The sequence below is a fragment of the Herpailurus yagouaroundi genome, unplaced genomic scaffold (assembly GCF_014898765.1).
Source record: "Herpailurus yagouaroundi ecotype Mexico unplaced genomic scaffold, PumYag 187, whole genome shotgun sequence".
Classification (NCBI taxonomy): domain Eukaryota; kingdom Metazoa; phylum Chordata; class Mammalia; order Carnivora; family Felidae; genus Herpailurus; species Herpailurus yagouaroundi.
In genome coordinates this window covers 6,184,539-6,206,960 of record NW_024412418.1, presented here as the reverse complement: position 1 = coordinate 6,206,960, position 22,422 = coordinate 6,184,539, and the positions used below count along the sequence as shown (strand labels likewise).

The window sequence follows — 22,422 nt, the reverse complement described above, 5'->3', positions numbered from 1 at the left end:
TTTCATGAAACAGAATCTTATGGTATGAATTCTTTTGTGTGTCTGCCTTATTTTGCTTAACATGTTTATAAGGCTGATCTGTTATTACATGCAGTAGTTCCTTTCACTGATACTGTATTCCATTCAAAGAATATACCGTAATTTAACAATCCATTCTATCAACAGACACTTGGGTTTCTAGTGTACGAGTGTTATGAATATGTTGCTTGGAACGTAACTGCACATCTCTTTTGGTAAATACGTACGTGTTTCTGGGTAGATCTAGAACTGGAATTACTGGGTCAGAGGGTATATGTCAATGACTGCAGCCAGACACTGGCAGTTTTTCAAAGTGGTTGACACCAATTTACGCTCCACCACAGGTAAGTAGGATGTTTAATACCTTGATACTTTTCATGGTTTCATAGTATCTTAAATTGAAATTTTATTTCAAGTTACATTTATTTTAAAATAGCATTCCTGAGAAGTTCAACTGTTATCAGCTGATTCTTATCAAACCTGATTATAGACTGTCACTGTTTTTACCTTCCCATATGGCTGATCAAAGGCAGAAGTGTCAGCCCTATTTTGTCCTCATTTGCTTGTACTTTTTTTTTTTAAATGTTTACTTTGATAGCGCATGAGTGGGGGGAGGGGCAGAGAGCGAGGGAGACAGAATCGGAAACAGGCTCCACGTTGCCAGCAGAAAGCCCGATGAGGGGCTCGCACCCACAAAATGTGAGATCGTGACCTGCGCTGAAGTCAGACGCTCAACTGATCCAGCCACTCAGGTGCCCCTGCTTGTACTTTCTTAATCTAGGTTTTTGAAGGAATTTTTAAAAATTGTGAAGGTGATTTTCATTAAAATTAAGCAATATAATGTGCAAATTAATTTAACCAGTCAAACATAATCTACTAAAATGAAATACAGGAGTGTAGGTGCCACTATGTGCCCCACCCCAGCTGTGACACCGTCACTCTTTCAGACACCTGCTTTGAGACTAAATGATAAATGACCATCTGGTAATAGGTCCAAATAAGGGCACCAGGGATCAACCTTAGATACATATTTTTAAATGTTAATTATTGAGAGAGAGCGCATGAGCCAGGGAGGGGCAGAGAGAGAAGGGGACAGAGGATCCTAAGCAGGCTCTGCGCTGACAGCAGTGAAATAACGAGTCTGACGTGGGGCTTAAACTCTCGAACCACAAGATCATGCCCTGAGCAGCAGTGTGATGCTCAACTGACTGAACCACCCAGGCGCCCCAGGTTGATCTTTCTATTAAACATTAGCACATCTTAATTTAATTCTTCTGTGAGTATTCTCTTCCCAAGGCCCACTTTGGGGTTCACTAGAGCAGTGATTCTTAATTTTTTTTTTTTTTTTTTGCATTTTTTGGAGCAGTGATTCTTCATGTGTTTTGAATCAGTAAGTTTCTTCTGATGAAAGCTATGGAGCTTCTCCACAGAAAAAACACAAGCAACATTTTGCACACAATTTCAGGGGATTTATCAATCCCTCAAATCTATCTAGTCTCAGATTAAAAATCCTCAGAATTCAGAGGGCCTGGCTGGTTTAGTTGGTGGAGCATGCAACTCTTAATCTCAGGGTTATGAGTTCGAGCCCCACATTGGGTGTGGAGATCATTAAGAAAAAAAATAGGCGTATCTTGGGGCACCTGAGTGGCTCAGTAGTTAAGCATCTGACCTCGGCTCAGGTCATGATCTCACAGTTTGTGAGTTGGAGTCCCACACTGGAGCCCCACTTCTCTCTTTCCCTCTCTCCCTCTGTCTGTCCTGGGATGCTCTCTTTCCCTGCCCCTCATTCATCTGTGTGCCACCACCCCCCCCAATAAAACAAAACAAAACCCTTAAAAAAATCCTTAGAATTCAAAATAATTTTCCCATTAGTAGGATGGGGAAGGTTATTAAGAGTTACAAATCTATTTCATTTATCTTGGTGTGCCTGGCTGGCTCAGTCGGTAGAGCACGCGACTCCTGATCTTGGGGTCATGAGTTCAAGTCCCACATTGGGTATAGAGTTCATTAAAAAAAAAAAGAATTTTATCTCTTTAACCAGCAATGAACAAAGTAGTTAAGCCTGCCTTTACTTTCTGGTGGGGAACTCAGATAACAACAAATAGATACCCAAAATATGACAACAAGCATGGTTAAATGTTATGAGGAAAATAATAAAGGATGGCAAGGGCAGAGACTGCTCACAGTGCCTCAATCTGCACGTGGGGGGGTGGTACAGGTCAGCACGCAGCCCACGAGCACCACAGCTATTCTACACGGGGAGACAGAGAGGAACTCCCCGAGGTGGTGACAAATGCAGACATCTCAATGAAACGAGGGCTTGAGGTTTGACTATTTGGAAAAAGGGGAACAGCAGGTAGAAGGGTCTTGAAGGGCAGACTGTGTGCTTGGCTTGCATGAGATAATAATAGGCCACCCTTGCAACAACTGAGTGACCAGAGCAAAAAAGGCCAGAAGAGGAGGGCCAAATCATAAACTAAGGCTGAATATAGCATTCAAGTTAATTCTTTGAGATATCGGCAAGACTGATATTAATAAAATTCTAGTGATGACTTGGCTAATAAAATGGTATCACAATGGGAATTTCACTGAAGTTAAAAACATTTACCAGTTTCATTAAAATACACATTTCTTTAAATTTCTCAAGGCAAATTCATTTCTCTTCTTTTGGAATTTCAGGGAATGACTTAATTTTTTTTTTAACGTTTATTTATTTTTGAGACAGAGAGAGACAGAGCATGAACGGGGGAGGGTCAGAGAGAGAGAGGGAGACACAGAATCTGAAACAGGCTCCAAGCTTTGAGCGGTCAGCACAGAGCCCGACACGGGGCTCGAACTCATGAATCGCGAGATCATGACCTGAGCCGAAGTCGGACGCTTAACCGACTGAGCCACCCAGGTGCCCCGGGAATGACTTAATTTTCACATTATTTTTCTCCCCCAATACCAAAGCCATTATTTCAGATACATTTTTACACAGGTAAGAAAGACCAAACCAAGCCACAATGTACCTTATCATAATACTGCATCCTGGGGGTGGATACAATCTCCCCATCCTCTGAGCGAATCAAGCGATCCAGGAATTCCTCTTTGCCCACTTCAGATGCTGCCTGGCGGAAGCATTGGAGAGCCTGGAGAAGTAAAAGGATACAAAATGACTTATAATGGACTGTTTCAATTCTAAGTGCTAACAATTAAGGTGGGTGGGTGTGGGTTCAGGTGCTAAAGGAAAGCCAAAAAAGAAAGACTGTTGACTACATTTACATTTTCTGCTATTCTAAATTCTGACACGTTATTTAAAGTTTGTTTTTTTTTTTTTAATGTTTATTCATTTTTGAGAGACAGAGCACAAGTTGGGAGGGGCAGAGAGAGAGGGAGACACAGAATCCAAAGTGGGCTCCAGACTCTGAGCTGTCAGCACAGAGCCTGACGCGGGGCTCAAACTCACGAACTGTGAGACTATGACCTGAGCCAAAGTCAGAAGCTCAACCGACCGAGCCACCCAGGCACCCCTCTGACACGTTATTTAATATTTTTCTTTATCTCACTTTTCAACTTAAATGCTATTAAAAGGTAAACTTTAATAAGAAAATTAATATAAGCATACTAATATGTTAATATTTGTAGAATTTGAGTGGTGAGTATATGATTGTTTATTATAAGTCTTTAAACTTTCCTGCATGTCTGAAAATGTACATTAATAGGATGTAAGGGAACAAATTAGATAAACTACCACAATGGGGGAAGAAAGCAGCATAACATTTAAAAAAATATGTAATAAAAACAAAGTAATCGAGTAATAAATTTCATTTACAAAATTTATCCCGGGGCAAAAGGATTTTAATGTTTTCTTCTTCATGTTTTCCTATGTTCTAACTAATTTGCAAAAGTACAAGAAAGCTGAACAACCCCCACATGGCTCTTGCTGGCATTAGTTGTCTTTATCCTTAGAGGATTCTGTGCCACCCCATCCCCCCTCACCTAGTTAGATGGAGACTAACTGTCCTCTTTGCACTGAAGTAGGTTCATCATTTGAATACAATTTACCTTCTGTCCTTCTCCTGTAACCAGGTAACAACGTCCCAGCATAAATCGACAGGAACCAATGTTGACTTGACACCAGGGATGGAGCAGTTGAATATAATCCTGAAAGGCATAAAAGGTGCTTTCTGATTAGAAAGTAAGTGCTATTTAATGCGATAACCACCCCCAAGCTCTTCACAGAGGGAGAAAAGATAGTGGTCAATCAACAGAAAAGTATTTCCTGAAATCATCCAGAAGTTAAAATCTAATTCTGTTAATCTATTCTTGTATTAAGTTATACACTTTAAAAACGTGAACAAAACTCAATAATACCAACACACATAAACACACATATGCTTTTCCAATTCAGCAATTTCCCAACTTTATTATTTACTGGTTCAATGACTAGATTCCTGTAAAGGATTTTTTTTTAAAGTTTATTTATCGGGGCACCTGGGTGCCTCAGTTGGTTCAGCATCGGACTCTTGTTTCAGCTCAGGTGATGATCTCCCGTTTCTGAAGTTCGAGCCCTGATTCTCTCTCTGTCCCTCCCACGCTTGTATGCACACACTCTGTAAAACTTAAAAACAAAAAACAAAACAAAAAAAACTAAAAAAAAAAAAAAATTATTTGTTTATTTTGAGAGCAAGTGCATGCGAGCAACAGAGGGGCAGACAGGGAAAGAAAAGCCCAAGCAGGCTCTGCACTGCCAGCATGGAGCCCGATTTGGGGCATGAACCTAGGAACCATGAGATCATGACCTGACCTGAAACCAAGAGTCAGACTGCCTAACTGAATGAGCTATCCAGGTGCCCATCCTGTAAAGGATTTATATAAAGACAACGTTATGTTTGTTTTACTATAAAGAGAACCTAATAGGGGGTACCTGGGTGTCTCAGTTGGTTAAGCGTCCAACTTCAGCTCAGATCTTGATCTCACAGTTTGTGGGTTCGAGCCCCATGTTGGGCTGTGTGCTGACAGCTCAAAGCCTGAAGCCTGCTTCAAATTCTGTGTCTCCCTCTCTCTCTGCCCCTCCCCGGCTTGCTCTCTCTCTCTCAAAAATAAATAAACATAAATTTTTTTTTTTTTTTTGAGAGCCTAATAGGATTAAAAAACAAGTCAAGATACTCTAGAAAAAAATGTTAGGAATGATATGTCAAGAGAGAAGTACATAAAGAAAATCTCTCTGGAGATTTTCTGGAGTATGTTTTGGTGAAGTCAAGTTTAAATTATTGTGGCTCTTTTTATCAGCCAATTAAAATGCAGGTAACATTTAAAATTCCAGAAATCCCATTCTTTAAAAGAACGACTAAACCAGAAATATTTGGGGCACCTGGGTGGTTCAGGAGGTTAAGCATCCAACTTCAGCCGAGGTCATGAACTCATGGCTCATGAGCTCCGTGTCGGGCTCTGTGCTGACAGCTAAGCCTGGAGCCTGTTTTGGATTCTGTGTCTCCTTCTCTCTTTCTCTGTTCCTCCCTCACTTGCACTCTGTCTCTATCTCTCTCAAAAATAAAGACTAAAACAAAAACCAAAACAAAACCAGAAGTATTCAACAGTACTCACCTGCAACTGTACATACTGACAATTGGCCATCAAACATTCCATAAAGAGACAACCAGGATTGCTAGGCCATCTAGTCACTGGATAAGGAGATTTTTTTTCTTTGGCAAAACTTTAAATCATATACATATTGGGCATCAAACACCATGTAATGACTTAATTTTTTAAAAAGAAGGTAAAGAGAAGGGGTTAGAGCACATGTTCTTTCCACATAACTATATAACCTTAATATAAGACAAATATAGTTTAAAGGCTATACACTAAAAGCCAGTTACCTAACTCAGACCTCAGTTAACTAGGGGCTAAAGCACGTATTTCATCCCTGGACGATCACTTCTAACTCTGGTGTATTGCACATACTCTTGATGCCCGTGGGACACCCAGCATCTACCACATAGTGCCTGATGTACAGAGCCATTCAATAAATACCTGATACACGTATAATGTTGTAAAAGAGATCTAAGTATTACATATTTGTGTACCAATAAAATCTGGCTAACTCCTGAGGAAAATAAAAACTAGGACATCTGATAGTAAATATTATTATTTCTTGTTGGGGGAATAGCACTCAACCTTATTAAAAAACTTCATTATACAGGGAGAATAGAAGAGTCTTCGACTATTTAGACAGAAAAAACCTTCTAACTGGCTTTTAAATAAAAGGATACAGAAGCTGCAATAAATAATTGGTAACTGCAGTAATCATCTCAGGCCAATTCAACCCAGTTTGGCTCAGAGGTGCCTTTGGTTGAGAGAAGAGATGGGCTATGATGTATTTTCTTGCAACTTCTTGGAAGAATAATTCCACAATTGTCTGAGGGCTAGATACTTGAAAAGAAAAAAATTATGACAATCACCAATTTATGACAGTAATATCAATTTTCAATTAAGATAGTCTACCAATTCATGTTATATCTGTAATAAAGAACATTTATTATTTCAAAACATGAAATGTACCATGGGTGTCATTAATGGCAATATAAATAAAAGCAGTTTGTAAAGTGTGCAGTACTATACAAATGCAAAAAAAAAGTCACTTAAATCAACATTGCACTCGTTTCTTTTTTTCACTGACCTCACTGCAGCTAAGCATCTTCCTTAGGAAGTGTTTACATTAAATATGGTCTCAAGATTCCACGTTTTTGTTTTTGTTTTTTAAAGTTTATTTATTTATAATCTCTACACCCAACATGGGGCTCGAACTCACAATCCTGAGATCAAGAGTCACATGCTCTACTGACTAAACCAGCCAGGTGCCCCAAGATTCCAAGTTTTTTACCAAAATAATATAAAACAAATTCTCCAGAATGGTTCTTCAGCATGAGAGATGACGCCTCTTGAATTTTTATTAAGACAAGATTATGAAAGCTACCATGAACTTAGTAAATTTAAAAAATAATTTTGTTGAATTAATCACTGGAGCATTAATAAGCAATGGAAAAGCAGCAATACACACGTACATATTTTCATATGCACAACACCCTTAATTAATGCCTGATTTGGGCTTCACGGGGTTTCATGGACTCCCTGTCACAGCCAGCTTATTAACCTCCCCAAATGAAAGCAGAGCTTACCTAATCTTTCTGCAGCAAAGGTGGCAAAGGACTTTAATGAATATGCAATAAAAGCCCAATTTAAAATCAAACGCATGCACAGACTAGTCCTTACCAAACTTATTTCCCGTTACAGCACCAGAGTCTGTTAGTTCCAGTACTGACAAGTGTTGGAGGTTGGACTCCCTGTGAGAACAAAGAGACAGTAGTTCTACAAAAACATTGCTTCAACAAGCTCTCCTACCAGGAACACTGTCAATTTGATTAGTAAGTTGCACATCAAAGTTCTACTGAAAGAACACTGCCAAACAGGATGGTTTATCTTATATTGAAAATGTAAATCTAGTAAGTAATAGATTTCCCTTTTTATTTTGGTTATAAAGGAAGCTCAGCCTACCTTTAATAACTGGTATGTTTTTGTGTGTGGTCCGACTTTCCCTGCGACCTCATCTAACTATTTTGCCCTCAGTAGGATTTATCTTTACGTTAAACACACACACATGTAATAACTGTACACCCCAAACTAATGTAACATTGTGTGTCAATTATACTTCGATTTTAAATAAGCATTAAAAAAGTGGGTGTTTGTGAAAAGTCACCTATCTCGACAGTTTTTAAGACAAATTTTTTTTTTTAAGACAAATTTTAGAAATGACATATATTTTCCACTTCCACTTCAGAATAAACATTTTTTCTTTTCAAAATGCTATACGTATAATAAATACATACTTGGTATTTTGATTCTTATAAGTTGTCTTCAACCTTTAGAAAATGAAGCATCTAAAGCTCTCTGAATTTTAAAGGCAAATCATGTTACTGCATTATGTTTACAATTTTTTGAAAATGATGAAAAAACTAATCAAACTTGCAATTTATTTTAAAAATAATTAGAATAATGAAACTCACAGTGTGTCAACTGGAACATCAGTTGCTAAGCACTGACTTCCCCACTTAATGAGATAATAACATAAGAGGAGAGGAGAGGTTCGGTGCAGTAGGTCTTGCTGGGCTTGAAAGAGCTGATCAGCTCCCAAGATCACCTATACATGATGGGTGGGTGGGTGAGACGGGACACAGTGATTAGTGATGATAACTCTTAAGGGTCAGGTGGAGGTAAAATAAATAACAAAACACAGTTACAAAGGGCATACAAAAAAAAAAGCAACATATGTACATAAATAAAGGCAACACACTCATTAAATTTTAGCATAGCAAAAATAGCTACCCAAATATTTAATAGTGCAAAAATGCTGATAGTGAAAGAGAAAACAACAAAAGTGTAACTTTCATTGAATGTGTGGGTTTAGAATTCAAGAACAGGAACAGGGATATCTAGCCTTTCTTTATGCTATTAGCCTTGGGTAAAGACAATTATGAACATTAGAGGAAAATTTGGCAAAACCACCCAAAGCCTTAAAAATGTGCATAGCCTGGGGTGCCTGGGTGACTCGGTCAGTGGATAAAAGGGTACGACTCTTGATTTTGGCTTAGGTCACGATCTCACGGTTTGTGAGATTGAGCTCCGCATCAGGCTCTGCATGGATGTGCAGTGTGGAGCCTGCTTGGGATTCTCTCTCTCCCTTTCTCTATGCCCCTCTGTTCCCTTTCTCTCGTGCTCTCTCTTAATATAAATAAATTAAAAAAAAAGGAAGGGGCATAGTGTGTGACCAATCAATTCTAGTTCTGAGAATTTATCTTAGAGATATAGTCAGAGGTGTACAAAAGTATTTAGGTAGGAGGGAAAAACTGGCAACAACCTGGCAGGCCACAGATGGGAATGGCTGAATAAATTAAAACTGTGTAGGGAACTTTAAAAAAATAATTTTGTAGAAGAATACTTAATGACATGTGAAAATGCAGATGAGGTGTGTAAAGTAGAAAACAATTAGATTCCAAAAATACCATGTAGCATATTCTAATTCTAGAAATAATGGAAACAAAACATTTGCATAGGAGAAAAAAGGATATACACTAAAATGTAAGTAAACAGCGGTTATCAGCTGGGTCAATTACAGAGGAATTTTAATTTCTTTTTGTTTAGAGAGGCTTACATATAAAGGTTCTATAAAGAACATCCATTACTTCTGTATTTAGAAAAAAACAATGGTTATAATTAAACAAAAAACCCCACTAAAAACCCTGAAGAAATGGAAGATTCTACAAAGATTGAGAAGAACTTAATAATGGCTGCCTTAAGTAATGGCCTCTCAGGAAAGGTTCCTGTTTCTCTTTGGTGGCTTAAACAAATCATCTTCCTAAATGTTTTTCCTTATTTTTACCCGAAATTCTACCATTATCAATATATTTGGGCTAATAAATTCTGGCTTAAAAAGTACAAACAGGGGGGCCGGGGTGGCTCAGTTGATTAAGTGTCCAACTCTTGGTTTAGGCTCAGGTCATGATCTCACAGTTTGTGAGACTGAGCTCTGAGTTGGGCTCCATGCCGACAGCGCGGAGCCTGCTTGGGATTCTCTCTCTCCCCCTCTCTCTGCCCCTCCCTCACTTGTGCTCTCTCTCAAAATAAATAAAACAACATTAAAAAAAAAAAAAAAGTATGACTAGTTCTGAGAGCCCCAAACACCTTTCAGTTATTTACATATTAACATGAGATAACTAGACTGCTTCCTCAGGTCAGGTTCGTGTGAGATGACCACCTGAGAGACAAGTGGGACTTTTGCATGAGGGTGGAAAGGCAATCTCCAAACATGGAACTTTCAGTAGGGTGAGAGACAAGGACTATCGGACAAGAGTCTGGTGGCCTAAGAAGACTAGGATGGAAAAGGAAGCACAGAATAGAGTTGGGAGGACCTCAAAGACACTGCCATCTCAAAAACGTGCTTAGGCTAAATTCTGTACTGCAGAAAGAGAATTCTTTTTCTTCTTTTTCCTCTTTTCTCCACACTAAATGGTACCTTGCTACCACATGCAGAGTAGTTAGTAACAATATTAAATTTGGGGAAAGCCATCTGGGGAAATTTCCCCACTGTTGTATATACAAAGGTTAATTATAAAATAATCTGCTTTATGTACTTAAAAACATTTTTTTTAACGTTTATTCATTTTTGAGACAGAGAGAGACAGAGCATGAGCAGGGGAGGGTCAGAGAGAGAGGGAGACACAGAATCCGAAGCAGGCTCCAGGCTCTGAGCTGTCAGCACGGAGCCTGATGCGAGGCTCGAACCCATGAACCGCGAGATCATGACCTGAGCCGAAGTCGGACGCTTAACTGACTGAGCCACCCAGGCACCCCTTTATGTACTTTTTAAAAAAAAGTTTGTTTGTTTATGTATGTATGTATGTATGTATGTATGTATTTACTTATTTATTTAAAGGTAATCTCTATACCCCAAATGGGATGGACTCGAACTGATGACCCCGAGGTCAAGAGTCACAGGCTCTTCTGACTGAACCATCCTGGCGCCCCACTTCATATACGTTCTTAATTTGTAATTTTAGATTATACTGTTTACTCATTCTTAATTCAACGAATATTTATAGAGCACCTACTACAGGTCAAACATAGGTGACAGAGCAGTGGACAAAGACAAAAGTCTGCGCTCATAGGGCTGACATTCTGCTCTGTGTGAGTAGATTTTACAAGTTTTCCTTCAAGCCATACTTACCGCATCGCCCAGCCTCAATAATAGGTGCTGTAAGATCAAAAGGTCTCGGCAGATGAGGAAGCGAGTGCTGGCAATTTTGCACACACCTCTGCACACAATATATCCTGCTGTGCTGCCACCATATAGCTGGGAAAGATTCATCCGAATATTCAAAGGCTGAGCTATGATTAAGAGGAAAAAAAAAGGAAAAGTTAGAAGAAGTTAAATTGCTTTCTCTAAATCAGAGACATGTTTGCTTTTTGTCATTTACCTGGATTGAACCCCTTTTCCATTTCTACTTCTGTCTCGTAATCCATCTCCCGTAGAAGTAGCCCAATGGCATGGACTGGGTTCTTGATCTCTTGTAGCTTACTGCAAATATCCTCCATCACATTTTCTCTAGAAGGACAATTAGAAAACCATTACTACTGAGAATAGGTAACGCAGACTGTTTATGTTCCGTAAACTAAATGCTCTATGAAACAGGAAGACCAGCTACACAATAAAGAAATGGAGATAATCACTCCGGCATATAAGATACCTTTACTTCATATAGAGAATTTTTCCTCATTTTTTCAGAAATGACAGAAAATGAATGTGAGAAAATACTTTTCTGTTTTAGAATTCATAGCTTAGTTAGTAGTTTAACTGACCATAACTTATGAGTTAGCTTCCAGATCTGAATTCATATGTTAGATTTTGCTTAAAAGGGGAAACACCTATTTAGAACTATGACAGCTCACTTTATCCATAAGCCACTATTGTCCGTACTTGAATGTACATTAAAAACCTGACACTGGCACTAAAAATTGCTGAATTTTCATTAGGAAATGCACTTTACCCTAAATTCTCCTTACACATCAATAGTGATCAAATCTTCCAGAATCTGTTCTGCAGCCTTTTCTGGAGACTGTAGGTTGTAACAACTCATTTCCATCATTACTGACATGTCCATAGTTACTGACTCTCCAATCAGCCGAAGGCATTTTATAAGACACATGACGTCCCGAGCAACTTCCACATCTGTAAGAGAAAGTTAATATTCACGACTCAAGCCAATGAAGAGCTACTGATTAACATTATACTAAAATAAAATATTAATAATTAAATGCCAAGAATCTATCTGAAGTCTTAGAGATGCTTAGGTCTCTTCAGTTTTCCTTATAGCATCTATATTGTGGTAAACTGACCAGGAGAGGTCATAGTGGCAATCAATGTTTTTTGCATCCAGTTGAAACAAAGCACAGGGTTCATGTAGGAAGGGGCTAAATATGGTCACAGTAATTATTATTACCATCAGATATGGCTGCCTCATCCTCGGCCAAAAGGTCGTCATCAGGATGGAGATACAAATGATCCACTAAGGAGGAAGGCACAAGGAAAGACAGGTACCCCTGGAAATATAAATCTTCCAGTTATACTTTTTTTCAATTAATGTTTATACGTGTAAAAAAAATTGAGACCAGATTCTTATCAGCAGAAAATACCAGACAAATCCAGGCTGAGGGACACTTTATAAAACAGGTATGGTCTTCCAAAAATATCAAGGTCATGAAAGACTAAGAAAGGTTGACAAAAGCCCTAGATTAAGCTAAATGAACATGACAACCAAACATATCCAAGATCTTGGATCAGACCCTAATCAAGAGGAAAAATTATGGGCACAATTGGTAGAATCAGAATGTAACTGTATGATACCATATCAATATCGAGTTACCTGATCTTTAAATTGTGCTGTGGTTACGTAAGGATACTCTGTTCTTAAGATACGTGGTAAAATATTTAAGGACAAAGGGGCATAATGTCTACAACTAACTCCCAAGTGGCCCAGGAAGAAAAAAACGTATAGAAGGAAGGAAAGTAAATGGCAGTTAACAAACGATGAATCTGGAAGAAGGGTATACAAAAGTTCTTTGTGCTATTCCTGTAGCTCTTTAAATGTGAAATCAATATATAATAAGATAAAGAAAATAAAATGCAAGAAAATTATAAATAATGCAGGAGACTATCTAAATACAAATGAACTAGAATTCTAAGAAAAAAAATACAAAGTCCTTAAAAGCTAACTACAACATACAACAGACTGATACTCTGAAAGATCCACTGAATCGTCTAAAGGATTAGACGATTAAGGATTAGCTTTAGCTCCCTTACTTTTTTCAGTAGGCACACCATGTTTGTGTGTGGATTCAAATGCAGGGCAAGAGGATGAGAGAGGGCTTCTTGGTACTGAAGACAACAGGCATAGAACTTGCACCAGAATTCCTGTTGTAAATTTCGAAATTCCTCCTGGGAAAATTCATACTCTGTTACACTTCCTTGGAGCTGGCAAAGAAGAAGACAAAAAAGAAACTGTTAATACCATTTGGGATCTTTCTCCTCCAAAACCTAACTGCCTAATATCATTTTACTAAATTATAACCAAATGAATATCCCTTAGGCCTTACATGCCATAGATTTTATATATATATATATATATATATATATATATATATATATATATACACACATATACATACACATACACATATATATATATAATTCTCTAATTAAAAGGTTTAAATATTTATACTTCCTACTAACAAGGTGCAGTGAACTATTTGAACAATTCCCCAGTACCAATCTACCCTATATCAAGAAATTATCATTTGTTCTCTACCCAAACCTCACCTCACTTTCAACAGCTAAAGTGACTTCTTTCTTCAGTTCACTCCAGGAAAGATCTAAATTCCTCTCAGTTCCTCGACAGAAAATCTAAAATTAAGAGAGACATTTTAGAGTATTATATATCATCCAAAACTGAATGAAAAAAACTTCAGTTTAGAAGGCACGGAGGCAATACGTAACTATACAATAGAAACTGAACATGCCTAAAATACCCATCTACTTCTAATGCTATGCAAATAATTTCTATAAGTAAAATCATAGCAAGTTTAAAATCATTTCTTTTTAAAAAATTATTTGAAGAATATTTATTTATTTTTGAGAGACAGAGAGAGATAGAGCATGAGGGGATAGGGGCAGAGAGAGAGAGGGAGACAAGGAGTCCAAAGTAGGCTCCAGGCTCTGAGGTGTCAGCACAGAGCCCAATGTGGGGCTCGAACCCACGAACTGTGAGATCGTGACCTGAGCTGAAGTCAGATGCTTAACCAACTGAGCCACCCAGGCACCTCTGAAATCATTTCTATAGACCAGAACGAACTATAGATATCCATGAATCTGACAGAATTATATAACAGGATACATTTGGATTACTAAAAAAAGCAAAAAGCCCTGGAAAGGCCATTGCTTAGCTGGAGGGAAGTTATAAAATGATGTTAAACACATACTCCCTGAGACTGGTATAAAAGCAAGCCAGAGTAGTCATGTGGCTGGCCACTCTACTACGAATGACTCTCCTAAAGGAAAGCATTTAATAAATGTCTTTAGTGATTGTTTAATATCTCCGTGTGCAGGAGATACCATAAGAAATACACACATTGGGGCGCCTGGGTGGCGCAGTCGGTTAAGCGTCCGACTTCAGCCAGGTCGCGATCTCGCGGTCCGGGAGTTCGAGCCCCGCGTCAGGCTCTGGGCTGATGGCTCAGAGCCTGGAGCCTGTTTCCGATTCTGTGTCTCCCTCTCTCTCTGCCCCTCCCCCGTTCATGCTCTATCTCTCTCTGTTCCAAAAATAAATAAACGTTGAAAAAAAAAATTAAAAAAAAAAAAAGAAATACACACTTAATTGTTGTTAACAAGGAAGAAGGCTGATGAGAGGAAAAGAAAAAACATCTTGGGGGCACCTGGATGGCTCAGTCAGTTAAGCGTTTGACTGTTGACTTTGGCTCAAGTTATGATTTCACGGTTTGTGAGTTCCAGCCCTATGTTGGACTCTGTGCTGACAGCATGGAGCCTGCTTGGGATTCTCTCTCTGCCCCTCCTCTGCTGGAGTGCTCTCTCTCTAAATAAACTTTATCATTATTTTTAAATGTTTATTCATTTTTGTGAGAGAGAGTGCGTGCACATGCAGGGGAGGGGTAAAGAGAGAGGGAAAGAGCAGATCCGAAGCAGGCTCTGTGCAGAGAGCAGTGAGCCCAAAGTGGAGCTAGAACTCACGAACTATAAGATCACGACCTGAGCCGAAGTCGACACTTGACCGACTGAGCCACCCTGGCGCCCCGATAAACCAATAAACTTAAGCAAACAAACGAACCATCTTGGAGAGAGTGATCATGTCACACTGAAGTTCTATCAGAGAGAAAACAGAAAACATGTAATAGCCAGATATTTAAGAATGTATGTAACGGAAAGGTCAAGGGTCTATAAATGGTATCACCTGAGAGAAAGTTAAGGCACTGCGTGTACTTGGAGAAAGACAATACGGAAAGATTCTTGAAATATTTGAAAAGTTGCTTTCTAGAAGAGAAACATGTTCTATGAAGTTCCAAAAGAAAGAATTCACCAAAAGCATGGGGACTAAATTTGATCCAAATGGGAAGAAGTTTTAAATTATACAGCTCAGGAACAAGAACTCCACAAGAGCCAGTGAGAAACTTGTCACTGGAGGCAGAGACAATTAGAAGCTGAAAAGCTGTCTGTTAAAAGCCTCAGAAGGTGTTTCTTTGTGTGGAGGGTCAGGTTAGGAGATTCTAAGGGGTCTTTCAAGTCTATGAGTGATTATCATATTTAATTAATTTATTTTTAAAAGTTTCCTTAAATGTTTATTTTTGAGACAGAGAGCACATGAGCTGGGGAGGGGCAGAGAGAGAGAGAGAGAGAGAGAGAGAGAGAGAGAGAGAGAGGGAGGGAGGGAGGGAGAGAGAGGGAGACAGAGGATCTGAAGTGGGCTCTGCACTGACAGTGGAGAGCCCGAGGTGGGGCCCAAATTCATGGCCTAAGCCAAAGTCAGGTGCTTAACTGACTGAGCCACTTAGGAACCCCTATTTATTTTTGAGAGAGAGAGAAAGAATGCGCATGTGTGGGCACCAAGGGACAGAGAGGGAGGGAAAGAATCCCAAGCAGGTTCCTTGCTGTCAGCACATAGCCCGACTCGGGGCTCAATCCCATGAACCACGAGATCATGACTTGAGCCAAAACCAAGAATTGGACACTTAACCTACTGAGCCACCCAGGCACCCCAAGATTTTGTTTTTAAGTAATTTCCACACCCAATATGGGGCTCGAACTCACAATCCTGAGATAAAGAGTTGCAGGCTCTACTGACTCAGGTGCCCCACGATTCTATTTCAAATCCACGAACTAACTGGCAATTTAAGGAAGCCTAAGTGACTTTATTTTTTTTTAATTAAAAAAAATTTTTTTAAATGTTTATTTATTATTTTGAGAGAGAGAGAGACAGAGAGAGACAGACAGACACATGGAGTGTGAGCAGGGGAGGGGCAGAGAGAGGGGGAGACACAGAATCCAAAGCAGGCTCTAGGCTCTGAGCTGTCAGCACAGAGCCTGACATGGGGCTCGGACTCCCAGACAGCGAGATCATGACCTGAGCCAAAGTCAGATGCTGAACCAACTGAGCCACCCAGGCGCCCCTTTAATTTTGTTTTTAAAGTTTATTTATTTTGAGAGAGAGAGAGAGGGTGTGCAAGCAGGGGAGGGGTAGGGGGGGAGAAAATCCAAAGCACTGTTAGCTTGGAGCCCAATGCAGGGCTCGAACTCACAATCTGTGAGATCATGACCTGAGCCGAAAACGAAGAGTCAGATGTTTAACTGACTGAGCCACCCAGGTGCCCCTCTAAGTGACTTTAAGGTAAAGAATCTTTTTATAAAGCATTAAGTATCTCTTAAGCCATGTGACTTTGAAGATTCAATTTTCAGATTTTTCTTGAATCTGAACATGTCAGACCTCCATTGTATTAACAAAAAGGTAAACGTAGAGTACTATCAAAACTAACGAAGAAAACATTTTAAATTTCTTTCAAGTACAGAGATTATATGCAGTATAGTATGGGATCTTTTTACAATAGTGTAAGCACACATTTCTCTTTCAACTACTAGTATGCTTCAGTAGTCATTGGGAAAGTACCCACAATTCTACCTTCCTGTTGGGAGTCTTATTTAGTGGAAAAAAACATAAAAAAAAATTACACTGACATTTATAAACACATGCATATGTAACTGCAAAAATGTTTGTTTTGTGTATATAAAACAAAAGTTAATATTAATTATTAATTATACAATGACTATACAAGAGACAGTCTTAAATAAACATTAAATCTTTTCTTGCTGACCTGTAAAGCTTTACATAAAGCTGCATTTATGAATCGTCCTGGTGTAAATAGAGTCTGCAAATACATCTCCTGTTAGAACAGTAAAACAAAAATTAGTATCATCCTAAATAGGTAAAATTTGGAAAAATTTGAAGGAAGAATTAATCACATTAGCGCCAACACTTGAGTTTCCATTATAAAAACATGGCCCTTCTGTATTTGAGCAATACCAAGTACTAGAGCAGTTCTATATTTTCACATTAAGGAAGAGACTACAGTGTGTTTGAGCCAACTAGGCATACTATAAGGAAATCAGCGTGTTCCTCATGGAGTACTTTACTGGGTTCCACTGGAAAACATAGCATGTGAAATGCCAACCTTATATGGAAAGGCGAACACAGGTTTATTTGTGATACACACTGGTAAGAGAACAATTAAGCTAAACTGGTTTCTCCACCATCCATAAAGTAATCATCTTATGTCTCACATATAAAAGGAACCAATAGGCATTACATGTAAAAACAAACAAAACATGCAATAAACTGTCACTACTTGGAAGATGAAGTAGAGAGAAGAAAAACGGAAAGTCTTAAGTTGCCCAAATATTTTACCCAAATTTCACAATTCACATTTGCCAGGAAGTAGCAAATCTGACTAATCTTCACTCAAGTTTCCTTCCTTCTCCTGGGGTTCTGGGGGGTGACCCAGGGCCCATAATCTTCAACCTCATTTAACATAAAGGCATCAACTGATGCCTTTTTCTCTTCTTCTTAACCTGAGGATATCTCTGAAAAATAGGGAGACTGGCCTGTTTTGCTCTCTATGGAATTATCATCTTTTTAAAAAGAGATTTCATGCCCAGTGTGGAGCCCAATGCGGGGCTTGAACTCATGACCCTGAGATCAAGACCAAGGATGAGATCAAGTGTTGGGACTCTCAACCCACTGAGCCATGCAGGCACCCCAATTGCATTTTAAAGTTATTTTCCTCATAGCATATACTGTTAGCAGAATTTATTTGATTTCTAGCTTCTATGCATGTACCAACATGGTTATAAACACTAGTGGACACCTAGTGTTTATGCCTACCCAGGATCCATTACCCTTCTTTTACTAACAAATCCCTACCTTCCTCTGGGGGAACCATTCCTCCTCTACCCATATTCCCCATACTCAACTAACTTCACCACCTCTACAAGAACAAGGTGCACGTTGGACATGTTTCTCATGCTAAGGCAGATTATTCTATTCTTTCTGATCAGAGTGACTGTGTCAGAAATCAGCACACTGCTCAAGCCAGGCCAATGAGAGTCTACTTCAGGACCAGGGACAGTGGTTCTCCCTCTCCTCTGGGGTCCATAGAACGCGTAGTTCACACAATGCATAGGCTCAGGGAGCCTGCCTGAGAATAAACCCAACAAGAAGGAAAACAAAATACAAAGGAGAAATCAAGCCCTGAAGGCATTGTGGCACTGTTCCAGCCTTGGGTGAAGCCAGGTAACTCTCCGCTTCTCAGCTGCACAAATATTTTCCTTTTAAGCTTAAGTCAGTTTGAGGTGGGTTTCTTTCACGTGCAGCTGAAAGAATTCGGACTAATACACCTGGTTCTTCTCAAACTAATGATCAGGGTAAATCATCCTCTTACATAAGACTTTAATGTTGCTTACTCTGGGGTCTTGATCATCTCTGATAATGATCTCTTCCTCTGGCAGAGAGTGCATAAAAACTGAATTCCATTGACCTGCAACATTACTATAGGGAAACAAAAAAGGCCATCAGTCTACATAAAAATGATGACTAAAAGCTGATGCTGTTGATCTACTGAAGATTTCAAAATAAATGAGTAAAATTTATTGTCAACAGTCTGGCTTTATAGAAGTGCTCTTACCAGTTTTTTTTTTTTTTAATGTTATTTTAATGTTTATTTTTGAGAGAGAGAGAGACACAGAGAGCACGAGCGGGGGAGGAGCAGAGAGAGAGGGAGACACAGAATCTGAAACAGGCTCCAGGCTCTGAGCGGTCAGCACAGAGCCCGACGCGGGGCTCGAACTCACAAACCGTGAGATCATGACCTGAGCCGAAGCTGGACGCTCAACCGACTGAGCCACCCAGAAGCCCCTTAATTTTTTTTTTTTAATGTTTATTTTTGAGAGAATGTTATTTTAAAGTAATCTTTACACCTAACATGGGACTTGAACCTACAACCCCAAGATCAAGAGTCCCACGCTCCACTATGCCGGCCAAGTGTGCCCTTGCTCTTACCAGTTTTAACAGGCATCTTCCTGAAATGAACACTCTAACCACAAATCTACAAACAATAGCTAACTTTTATTTTGCATTTACTATTATTAGATATTATGCTAGGCACAGTTAAGGATATTATTCTTATAAGCCTTATGGTAATTTTGAAGGACGTATCACCCACATTTTGTAGATGGGAAAAGTAAGGCTTTGTCACAGCTAAATTTCACAAGTGGACTCATACTCTTATCTGATACGATTCTTTGCTTATTACCACTTTGTTTGAATGCCATCTATAAGGAGTACGCTCATATTATCTGAGATGTGGCTCAACCATCTGGGGCAACTATCCCTATAGTTCTAGTCTAGAGTACAGGACTGATTATGAGGGATCCCTAAAGTTCAATTAGTTTAGTTCCAAAGACATTAAGCTATATTCCAGGGAATCCTGCACAGGGTGTTTCAGGAGTATATAAGTATCTGATTAAGAAATTTTTTTCAAATGTGTTTTGTAGCTATTAAAACATTTAAAACTATTATGTACATTAAAATATTAGAGACCAAATATATCTAATATTAGAGATAACCAACAATAACATTAAATTGTGTTATAATTTTATTCTCACAAAATACTAGTTTTATATATTGGAGTTCATTATCTTTTGAAAAAAAGGGTTTCCTGTTTAAAACAAAAAAGTTTGAAGAGCACTATACTTGTGCAATCAATTTCTCTTATGATGAGAAAATTGAGAACCCTAAGGGGCTGCAGTATCTTTTGGAAGTTGTGGGTATTGGAAATAGTCTGCTCAGAAGCAGAGTAAACTCCCAAATTAGAAGTATTTTAGATAGGTGCTATTGCTCCCAAGAAATAGGGTATTTCATCTCATTCCAACCCTAAGAATCCTTCATTTTGTTCTAAAACCAAAAGGTAGGAAACATCACAAAATGTAAAAGGAGGAATTTTGGAAAATAGTTAACAGTAGGCAAACCCAGGACTGAATCCTTTAAATGCAAACACTTGACTTCGGTTCTACATAACAAGCTCTCTTGCTTTCTTAGAATGGAGCCCCTAGGGGTGAGGCAAGACGACAGAGGAAGTGATCCATACTGCTCAAAGGTGATGTATCTCACAACAGTTTGGTTCTCAGCATCATGCCACAGGGCCCAGATATCCGTAGAGGTTAAGGCAAAGTCAATCAGTGTCTCCTAGGAGGAAATGTGGGGGAAAGGGGTTAAAATATGAAAGAGGAATAGCTTACAGCAACTTAAATTTGTATTAATAGGAGGTCAAAAGCATAAAAACAGAAGATAGTACCACACGAACTTGGTAAAACTCAAATGAAATTTGGTCTGCATCTATCAGTAAATATTTCATTTTAAGATTTCCGTCCCTTTACAACATAGTTAAGTCAGCCAATTCTTTCTTATACTTGAGTGATATGCAAAGGATGATCCAACCTACCTGAGAAGTGAAAACGGACGAAATGTGATCTAGACTATAGCGGTTATTCTCAGTGCTCACCAGTTGGAAAATGCAGAACTGTCAAAACACAAGTTAATAATTCATAACTTGAAAAAAACCAACGTGCTACTTTTCTAACAGTTATGAGCATTCAGAAACCAATTATTTTTTTAATTAAAAAAATTTTTTTACATTTGTTTATTTTTGAGAGACAGAGAGAGAGAGCAGAAGTGGGGGAGTGGCAGAAAAAGAGGGAGACACAGAATCCGAAGCAGGCTCCAGGCTCTGAGCCATCAGCAAAGAGCCTGATGCAGGGCTCGAACTTGCGAACCGTGAGATCATGACCTGAGCTGAAGTCGGACGCTCGACTGACTGAGCCACCCAGGCGCCCCAATTAAAAAAATGTTTTAAGTAGGCTCCATGCCCTGCATGGCAAGAGCTCCATGCAGGGCTTGAACTCATAACCTTGAGATCAAGACCTGAGCCGAGGGGCGCCTGGGTAGCTCAGCAGGTTGAGTGTCTGGCTTTGGTTCAGGCCATGATCTCATAGTTCATGGGTTCGAGCCCAGAGTCTGGAGCCTGCTTCAGATTTTGTGGCTCCCTGTCTCTTTGCCCCTCCCCTGCTCGTGCTTTGTCTCTCTCTCTCTCTCTCTCTCTCACTCTAAAAAAAAAAAATTAAAAAAAAAAAAAAAAAAAGACCTGAGCCAAGATTAGGAATCAGATGTTGGATACTTAACCGAGTGAACCACCCAGGTGCCCCTAGAAACCAATTTTTATAAAGGTGTGGTAAAATACACATAACATTTGTCATTGTAACCCCCCCCTTATTTTATTTTTTTACCATCTTAACCATTTTTAAGAGCACAGTTCAGTAGTATTAAATACATTCACATTATTGTGCAACCTATATCCAGATCTTTTCTCATCTTGTAAAACTGAAATTATACTCATTAAATAGCTCCACACTCCTTTCTCCCTCCAGACCCTTCCACCCACCATTCCACTTTCTGTCGCTATGAACTTGACTGCTCTAGGCACTTTATATAAGTAGAATATTAACAGTATTTTCTTTTTGTGACTTCACCTGGCATAACATCCTCAAGGTTTATCCATGTTGTAGCATGTGTCAGAATTTCCTTCCTTGAGGCTGAATAATATCCCATTTTATGTATATACCTTTTTTGTTTATTCATTCATCTGTCAAGGAACACTTGGGCTGCTTCTACCTTTTGGCTACTGTAGATAGTATGATGACTATGGGCGTACAAATTTTTTTTTTTTTTTTGGACTGTCTACAAGAAAACACTATCTTTTAAATAAGAAAGCACATGCACATGTGAGCACAAGCAGGGGAGGAACAGAGGGAGAGAGAGAGAGAATTATAAGTGTGGAGCACAATGTGGGGCTCAATCTCATGACCAATCATGAGATCATGACCTATGCTGAAATCAAGAGTCGGCGCTTAAACGACTAAGCCACCCAGGTGTCCCCAAATGTCTTTGAGACCTTGCTTTGAATCCTTTGGGGTATATACCCAGAAGTGGAATGGCTGGATCATAGATAGGGTAATGCTACAATTAGCTTTTTAACGAACTGCCATACTGTTTCCCACAGTGGCTGCAACATTTTACTTTCCATCACCAGTGCACAAGGGTTCCAATTTCTCCATATCCTTGTCAACACTGCTATTTTCTGTTTTTTGGGGGAGGATAATAGCCATCCCACGGGTGTGAGGTGGTATCTCATTGTGGTCAG

The 22,422-nt window shown here is 39.1% G+C and overlaps 1 protein-coding gene across 1 annotated transcript in view; it reads right to left on the bottom strand.

The window, feature by feature from the left end:
• NUP160 (nucleoporin 160) overlaps nt 1-22,422 on the bottom strand; it is a gene marked incomplete at its 5' end in the record, with an annotated part of 54,578 nt that overhangs the window by 18,767 nt on the left and 13,389 nt on the right. Inside the window, 16 exons of the mRNA XM_040495924.1 lie at nt 3,030-3,149; nt 4,066-4,164; nt 5,608-5,677; nt 6,273-6,432; nt 7,273-7,343; nt 8,064-8,197; nt 10,781-10,941; nt 11,031-11,158; nt 11,617-11,782; nt 12,054-12,153; nt 12,914-13,084; nt 13,430-13,513; nt 16,987-17,055; nt 18,632-18,716; nt 20,314-20,411; nt 20,668-20,745. Of these exons, the coding sequence (XP_040351858.1) occupies nt 3,030-3,149; nt 4,066-4,164; nt 5,608-5,677; nt 6,273-6,432; nt 7,273-7,343; nt 8,064-8,197; nt 10,781-10,941; nt 11,031-11,158; nt 11,617-11,782; nt 12,054-12,153; nt 12,914-13,084; nt 13,430-13,513; nt 16,987-17,055; nt 18,632-18,716; nt 20,314-20,411; nt 20,668-20,745 (1,794 nt within the window). The remainder of the gene's footprint in view (nt 1-3,029; nt 3,150-4,065; nt 4,165-5,607; nt 5,678-6,272; nt 6,433-7,272; nt 7,344-8,063; nt 8,198-10,780; nt 10,942-11,030; nt 11,159-11,616; nt 11,783-12,053; nt 12,154-12,913; nt 13,085-13,429; nt 13,514-16,986; nt 17,056-18,631; nt 18,717-20,313; nt 20,412-20,667; nt 20,746-22,422) is intronic.